The sequence below is a fragment of the Nicotiana sylvestris genome, chromosome 1 (assembly GCF_000393655.2).
Source record: "Nicotiana sylvestris chromosome 1, ASM39365v2, whole genome shotgun sequence".
NCBI lineage: Eukaryota > Viridiplantae > Streptophyta > Magnoliopsida > Solanales > Solanaceae > Nicotiana > Nicotiana sylvestris.
The window spans coordinates 177,707,750-177,716,671 of NC_091057.1; the positions used below are offsets into that span (position 1 = coordinate 177,707,750).

Sequence of the window (8,922 nt, forward strand, 5' to 3'; positions counted from 1 at the left end):
AATGCACTATAATAACTTTGATACTATCTGTAACAACAACAAAAAAAAAATCCAGTAGTTTTTGACGAGTGGGGTATGGGAAGGGTAAGATGTACGCAGCCTTACTTCTACTCCTAGAAGGACAGAGAGTTTGTTTCTGATAGACCCTCTGCTAGAGAATGTTACTACCCGTAAGATTAAATAAAAATATTTTTGAAGCATTGCTGATGTCTTGTAACTCTGAGTAATAAAAATTTTAAGTTACAGTTTCTGTCTAATCTTTTAATTAGCAGTATTTGTGATTATTGTGAGTATGATATTAACTAACTTATTATTTGAACCATTTGGAGTGTAAAACTATAAAATGCTGCATTTTAAGAGAAAACGAGGTGTATATATTGTTGGTAGGTTAGTTGTAGATTATATGTCAAATTTTAATTTTAGAAAAAGTATAATAAGAAATAATATTAGAAGATAATTACTCATATATATGTTTTATGTGAGAAAAAAAAAGTGGCCTTTATGTGGGTGTAAAATTCTAAAGGTGAGGGGTTGAAGGGATAAATGGGAATTTTTTTGGAGGTGAAGTAGTGATAAATATCTCAACTGGACAAGTGGGAAATTAACTTTTCGGCTCGAGGGCCACCTTGTTTGACGAAAGCTGTGGACTCAAAGCTGTACAATTTGTGTTACTTTTTTTATTTTGTATTACTTAATCCTTCATATTAACTAAGTTACCATATTGCTAATTTTGTGTTTGGCTATGTTTGACTGAATGTTAGATGCTTCGCCCTTTTTTTAATTGGAAAAATTGCAGAGTAAGTAGGTCAAGGTAATATGGTAAAAAAGTTAAAGGTAAACAATTAAATATAGGCGTTTGGAGATGAATGAGTTGATATTTTGTTTTGTGTTAACGTTTGATTGGGACTTTTGAGTTTCACACAACTCACTCGTTTGTCTATAGATTAAATTTCAAATACTTGAAATAATATTTAGGGATTATTTCAAATTTTTGCTAGTGGATCATTACACAGATTTTGAAATTTGTAAAAATGATTGAGCTTTCAATTTTCATTTATGAAATTTAACATGTGTTTTCATGTTCAAACATAACTGTGGTCTGGGGATTCACACGTAAGCACATGAAACTCAAAAGTTCATTAAAATTTAAGGAATTTGCTAATGATATTATATTGTATTAATGGCCTAAAATACCAGATGATAATTTTAAATCATAGTCGAAATTTTACTGGGCAACAATTCTTCTAACTAAGGGAACTTTGGAGCAACGGTATAATTGTCTCCATATAACATATAAATTATAGGTTCGGATTATGGAATTATTCACTTCTATTTGTATCCGGATAAATTAGGGTGCGGTTATTTCCCGAACCTTTCAAAAATGTACACATTTTAAACGGACTGCTTTTTTTAAACTGTTCTTACAATACAGGTAGCAGTTCCTCTTGACTGGCCCGCATTTCGCTGTCCTTGTCTTGGTTGGCTGTATTTTCTACTTTATTTCTTTTGTCTTCTCTTTTTCACACAAAAATTTAAAAAGAAAAAATATACTCTTAATATACATCTTTTACGTATTTCAGGTTCTAGCCTCTGTGCAAAGAACCTAAATCGACGTCAATGGAAGATAGGAATTTGATTTCTGTAAAACCTGTGACCAAAATATGTAAAGAAGGTCAACAAAAAGTAGGACCTCGTAAACTAAAACTCACTTCATATTCTTCTGCTTCCACATCAACTCAAACTCATCCTTCACCCAAGGTTTCATTTCAACTTTATGCCATCATTTTGCGCAGTCAGGGTTTTATTTTTATTTTTTAATTTGGAAGACTTTTGTCTAATGATTTTTTGTAAGTAAATTTTTTTTGTGTTTGTTTTGGTTGCAGATTAAGAGGGTGCAGTTGGATAGGAAAAGTATGGTTCCTAAAAAACCTAGAAGTGTTAAATCTAAGGCGAAGCAAGTGAGAATATTCACTAGTCTTTTGTGTTCTGTTGTTTTGTTTGAGGATCTAGTGAACCTGATGCTTGATTTGTTTTGTAGATATTTTTATGTGTGATATTATGATTAGATTTGCCCCTAATTGCTCATGAGTTTTCTGCTTGAAATCCATTAATTGCCTATGGATTTAGATCATAGATATTATTTCCTTCTAGTAATCGTAGGATATTTTCAGTTTTAGTTATTTTTATTTTTTATTTTGGTTAATGGATGTGATAGATCCCGAGCAACCAACTGAACATAGTTCTGGTTCCGGAAAGGGGTCTGGATGGGGAGGGGATGATGTGTACTTAGGCGATTGCACGCTCTAGACGTGTAGCACTGGCACGATTGTCCTTCGTCTGCAGCTGCTTCTACGAGTTGTTTCCCTCCTTAAGTTTGCTTGTACTGAAGGAGAAGAATGAAAAGGGGCCGATACTGAGCCTTAGTTTGAATCTGAGTGTGAAACGGTTTTTGAATCTGTAGTCTGGAAGATGCTCATGCCCTTGTTCCTAGAGTTAAATCGATCCGATGGTTACTCGATATTGGGCCTTAGTTTTCCTCATTCATCCTTGCTCCTTTCATTTCTTGACATTCTTTATAGTTGGAATAAATGTTAGGTGAAGATACACGCAAGAGTTAAAACCCTAGCTTTGTACAAGAACTTAGAACCTCTATGATACTTAGTGAATTATTTGATGTAGTCTATGTGCGCTTTCTCTACCTGATTATGCATTAAGCTCTTACAAGCACATCCAATTACCTATTATCTATTTAGTGATATGGACCTCTATTAAGATGCAAGGTTTGAGGCTATTGGCTTGTATATAGAGTGTTTTGGTGTATGCCATATAGCATATAACGTTTGATGAAATGATGTGAACAATCTAGTGTAAAATTTGTAGGCTTAGAGAAAAGGCAATGCCATCCTTATTGGAAATTTGTAGACTTAAAGCTTGGAAATGCAACTGCATGGAGAAGCTAGTGGTAATTCACCGTTTGCCGCCTAAGGAATACTCTACAAAGAGATTGTGTAGGCCTATATGAGAAGATCTTAAAAGCACTTGATTTGCTCCCATTGTTTTTGTTTTGTTCTTTTTGTTGTCGTATTTTGTTTTTTGGATTATGGTGTCCAAGACAATATGCTCCTGTTGTTCACTTGGTTTGGTTGTATAGGACGTGTTTCACCAATGTCTAAGCACAAACAATGTTACTTGATTCAATTGATGTGTAATTGTCAGTGAAGTAGCTCTGCTGTATTCCACTGGAATGCCTTGCAGAAAATAAGTACATTTTTACTTCTCCTCAATAGGTCTCTTTCACTTCTTCAGTTGGAGACATAGCATCTCTTTTGAAGCCGGCATTTGTTTCTTACTTGCTGAAAATATGTAGTACTCGATGTTGATTCTTTTTTCAATTTTTATTTTGAACTACTAGTTAGCCAGTTATAATTTATATTTATGGCACACTTGAAATTTCTGTACACTCTTGTATGATGCTCTTCTGTTATTGATTACCTATGAAACTATAACAGAGAAACTTTTTAATGCTGTACAGGTGAAATCTAATCATCCCAGAAAGGCTGAGAGGTTGGCATTTTATTTGATTAGATATTATTCTTTCCTTCCCCCAAATCTCCACTTCTCTCTCTTTCCTGATAGTAACTCAAGCAAATTTCTGAATGTTTTGAATTTGTAGCAGTAAACTTAAGGGGACAAATAAGAGGACAAGGATAAATGACCTATATGATGATGTTGAAGCTAAATTTTCTGTTATGGAGCGAGCAGAAAGGGTTTTGTCAAGCCTAGCAGATGAATTTCCCAGCTTTGCTAAGTGTATGCTCCCTTCAAATGTTGCTCATGGATTTTGGCTGGTAAGCCTGAAACCACATAACCTTTTTGGAGCAAAAAAGTAGACTAGATATCTTTGTCTTGGAGCTTCATAGAGATGGAATTTAAACAAACTATTTTCTTCTAATTCGATTTTTTTCTTCCTTTTTGCTACGGTAGCATCTTCCAAAGTCATTCTGCAACATGTATTTACCAAGTCATGATACCACCGTCATTTTGGTTGATGAATGGGGTAATGAGTACAAGACAAGTTATCTTCTAGAAAGGAATGGTCTAAGTGCTGGTTGGAGAGGATTTTCCATGTCTCACAGATTACTTAAAGGAGATCTTCTGATTTTTCGCTTGATTGAGCCTTGCAAATTACAGGTATCAAACTCTTTATGCATACTTAGTTAAGCCTAAATATTTCGTATTATTGGACGAACAAAGATATTTATTTCATCCTAACAAAGAATATGTTTGTAATTACCATTTTAATGTTTGTATAGAGTATTATATTGAGTTTGGTAAAGAGGCATTTAAATTAATTGTTCAAATATTTGGAGAAGTAGAGTAGGTAGTTGATAGGATGTCATATTAAGTTTGAATAACAAAATATAAAACTTTATAATTGTTTGACATATTGGGAAGGAGGGGTATTTTCAACCAAAGGAATTGGACGGACCTTGACGTTTGCTGTTATATGAGGCTAGGATGGTTTGTTTCACGGCTGTCGGACTGTGAGAATTCAATCTGACTTTTAAAATGCTGACAGTTGGACATTGCCAATGTTGTCTTACCATGAAATTAGATAAAGACTACAGAGGAATAAAGGCAGTATGGGTAGCTGGGTAGCAATTCAATGAGTATACTTGGTTACACATAGAAACTGCCAATCTGGAGTTCCTCCATTTTACTAAAGGGTTTAAATTGGTTTGGGTCTGTGAACCCATTAGTGCAAAGGCATTTCATTCTTTTTTTGTTCTTTTGGATTGCGATTCATACTTCCCAAGGAAACATTTATTTTGATAAGGATAAATTAGTTGAGCCTGGTAAATTTCTCACAGTGGCATCAACTCTCTGTTCTCGATATCATTCAGACTATCATTCTAGTGAATGGTCACTACCAGTCTTGTTCATCTGATATATATAGCTAGATTTAACATGCGAAATCCATTTATGACTATTTCGTTTGGGCTAATAGGGGTTGATATCGCAGCTAAGGCTAACAGGTTAGGGTAAACTCTGTCTGAATTCTGCTTCTTGTAAAATTAAGGTTGTAGCATATGTTAATCTTACTAATATAACTGGGTACTGGTTGAATATCTCGCAAATTAAATTGGAAGTCAATTGCCTCGGCAGTTATTGAAAGAACTTGATTGCGGACAATGAAAATTGTAGGAGGTAAACTGAGAGAGGAAAGTAATAGGAACTATAATTTGCTTGGAAGCTGGGAGAGTATGATCAAGTGGGGCTTTTTTGAACTCGTACAATTCCTGCACTTGTACACAACCATTATAACCTTAACACATGGTTTTATTATGTATTTTCTGATTATTGACAATGATGTTTCTAGGTCTATATAATCCGAGTAAATGGTCGAGATGTAGTAGATGCAGCTCTTTGCCTCATGAATTTTGACGCTTTGAAGAAATCAACAGATCTTGGTAATCTTGTCCTTTCTTCTTGTGCACTTGTGTTGCTTTAAAGCAACGGATTTCCACACTTGGTTGTTGATCTCCCTTCTTTTCCTCTTTTTGCTTCGAATGAGAAGATCTTGCGCAGAACGATAATAGGAAGCGAAAAAAAGCAAAGCGTTTGGTAGAGCCTTTTTACGTCGATTTTTCTAAACCAAAAGAGTATATTCAGAATGACAGCCATAGTGCCGTTGATTTGAATGTTTCACCTTCAGGGCACCGATCTGAAACTAACAGTGAAGTTCTGGATTCCGAGGTTCCAGAAGGTATGAGATACTCTTATTTCTGTTGCATATAAATGTGTTCTGAAACCTTTATGATATGCAGGGTTCATTGCAGGTTCGGATGTTATCAACCGCTTGCAATCTAATGAAATATCCTGCTCTGAAACATCATTTTTACATGATAATCCTCAAAACAGCATAAGTTGTAGGTAGATTGCAGAGGACTTTTGACCATTTATTTGAACTAACAAGTTCTATCATGAGAAGCTCCAGAGAAATGCAACACACACAACTTAGAGTAATATCCAGAAGAAAGATTTTGAACTGAAGCATCTGATGAGTATATATGGCAGATGTAATGAATGATGCAGAAGTTGACTCTTCCAAGTGAATATATCTCTTGGATGTATAATGTTTTTGTGTTTCTAACACTTCACTGAGTTCGTTCACTAAAGAAAATACCTTGTCCAATAGGATTATAAGATGTAATTTTGGGATGATAGCATGATTATACTTTTCATTTTTGTACATAGACGCACACAGATGTATTTGAATATCTGCAAAACACTGACCAATGAGTTTCTTATTCATTTGAAATTTAGATAATATGGTACTAGCGGCAATGTTTTATTTTTTATTTTATTTTTATTTTTTTATGTTGTGCGGCATGGTCAAATGAGATTCATATAGATATAGTCGATCCCGACATACTTTATATTTATAATATATTGAGGTATAGTTGACGAAGATTAGATTAGTTGAATTTGTAGTGCTTACGGAAAAAATTACTACTGGATGAGATGATCTTCTTTATGAAACGCTGTGTCTTATTACATTACCTCCTCTACGTAAAAAGCGTTTCAACCAAAAAGTACAAAATAGGCAAATCTAGAGACACGTATTTTCCAGCTATTTGTAGAGAGATTACTAGCCCGTTTGGTCAAACTGCAAAAATCAGCTTATTTTGAGAAGTGTTTTTTTTAAAAGTGCTTTACGCAAAAGTACTTTTGGTGAGAAGCAATTTGTGTTTGACTAATTAATTTGAAAAACACTTCTGAGCAGCAATTAGTGTTTGGTCAAGCTTTAAAAAACTGCTTCTAAGTGTATTTTTCTCAAAAGTGCTTCTCAAAAAAGTGTTTTTGGAGAGAAGTTACTTTTTTCTGCTTCTTCTCAAAAACACTTTTTTTCTTTCCAAAAGCTTGGCCAAACAGGCTAGTAACTTCAGCTTACTCAACCATTCCCCCATTTTTTTCCCAAACTTTTTTATATTCTTCTCTCTTCTATATTATATTATTATCTTTCATTTCAATTTCATTTTTTAATTTCCATTACACAAATTCCATCTTTTATTTTTATTAATTTTTAATTTCTATTAAAACAATTTCATAAAATTTTAAATAATATAATTTGTAAGCAATTATTATAGATTAACTAATAATTCAAATAAAAGTGAAATCATTGCAACATCTAATATTTTATATGCACCTTTTAATTTTAGCAACATCTAATATTTTATATTTGCACCATTCATTTTTTGAGATAATTATATATTTTTTGTACAATTATAACTTATAATAAAATTAACTTACAATTTTATATAAAAATAATAAATGTACGAAAATTAATTTATCAAAATTATACACCAAAGTTAAGATGTAAAATTAATATTATAAAAATATTACATAAACATAATTAGGTATATATAAAGAGATAAATTAAAGATTAAAAATAATAAAATAATAATAAAAAAGTGACGAATAGTAATGGGGGAGATGAATAGTGTACCCCCATATTTGAGGGAACACTATTCATCCCCCCCCCCAAAAAAAATAAAAAATAAAAATAAGACCAATATTTGTTCATCGTTACTATTAGCCTATTTGGTCAAGCTTCTAAAATCAGCTTATTTTGAGAAATATGTTTGGTGAGAAGTAGTTTGTATTTGGCTAATTAATTTGAAAAACACTTTTAAGCAGTAATTAGTATTTGGCCAAGCTTTTGAAAACTGTTTCTAAGTGTAATTTTCTCAAAAGTACTTTTCAGAAAAGTACTTTTGGAACCAAACAAGGGATAAAATAGTACTAAAAATTTTATCCCAAGAATATTTTTGCTTATCTATCCTACCAAACGACCCCTTAAACTTTATCAATTGTGAAATTAATTTTTTTTTATGTTTAAAACTAAAAATTGTAGAGTTTAATAAGTACGCACTTCCTACTGTGTGTTGTGTGGGAGGTGAGTGGGTAATGAGTAGGGGTGTCAATGGATATTCGAAAACCGATTAAACAGATCGAACCGTAGCGCACCAGACCGATTTTAGGTTTCTTTTTAAGAAACCGTAGGTTTTTATATAAATCTATAACCGTACCTATAATTAGGGCAGGTTTTTTATTTTATAAAAATAAATCAAAAAAATACCGAACCGTACCGAATAAATTTTACATGTGGAAATATATTTATTTAGTAAGTTTAAAAATAATAATGCATTAAATTTTCTTTGGGCCTTGGAATTATGAAAACTATTACAAGCCAATAAGTAATTAAATTCAAAATACTAATTCCTAAAACCTATTATGCTACTTCTACTTAAACTAAGTTATTTCAAGTATCTTTATTAGCAAGACACAAAATATTATAATGATTATGAGTAGCAAACTACAATGTATTGAATATGTTTCCTTTCATATAATTTAGCTTTATCTTTTTGAATATTTAATCTTCTATAAACTTTGTTCTTGAGTCCCAACTTAGTATATCTTTCAACTCGTGTGATTTATATTTTCTTTGCCTTTGTTTGATTTCTTTTATGTTGTTGTGGAATAGTTGATGGATCTATACTCTAGCCATTTTTTTTTTAATTCATCACCTTTTAAACAGTAAAAATATCTAGAGAGTTTTGTTAAGTTCTATAAAAGAACGTATGTTATTGCATTCTACTTCTACTGGTAATTTTTACATGATACTAAAAAAATATCGAAAATTAACCAAATTGTACCGATACCGAAGAGAAACCGACATGATTGGGACGGTTTCGGAAAGTCTAATTTTAATTATATATAATAGAATAACCAAAAATTTAGCATGAAATAAATTTTATAAAATAACTGGCCGAACCGAGCGATTGATATCCTAGCAATGAGGATAGGCTAATGGGCGTTTGAAATTCAAAAAATCCGAAGTGGAGCCAAAACAGAACA

At 32.4% G+C, this 8,922-nt stretch overlaps 1 protein-coding gene across 4 annotated transcripts; it reads left to right on the plus strand.

The window, feature by feature from the left end:
- The first annotated feature begins 1,522 nt into the window (after window positions 1–1,522).
- Window positions 1,523–6,331, plus strand: LOC104222917 (B3 domain-containing protein At5g42700-like). Of its 4 annotated transcripts, none has more exons than XM_070171567.1 (8): window positions 1,523–1,758; window positions 1,884–1,958; window positions 3,533–3,564; window positions 3,677–3,848; window positions 3,985–4,191; window positions 5,381–5,471; window positions 5,579–5,767; window positions 5,841–6,331. In XM_070171567.1, exons 1-8 carry the CDS (start codon window positions 1,618–1,620, stop codon window positions 5,936–5,938), a joined length of 1,005 nt encoding a protein of 334 aa, XP_070027668.1. In that variant the 5' UTR covers window positions 1,523–1,617; the 3' UTR covers window positions 5,939–6,331. The 4 variants fall into 4 exon arrangements, with proteins under 4 accessions (XP_070027668.1, XP_009772548.1, XP_070027667.1 ...); XM_009774246.2 differs by having other exon boundaries at window positions 1,549–1,758; window positions 3,674–3,848; window positions 5,829–6,331; XM_070171566.1 differs by having other exon boundaries at window positions 1,549–1,758; window positions 3,674–3,848.
- The last annotated feature ends 2,591 nt before the right edge of the window (window positions 6,332–8,922 follow it).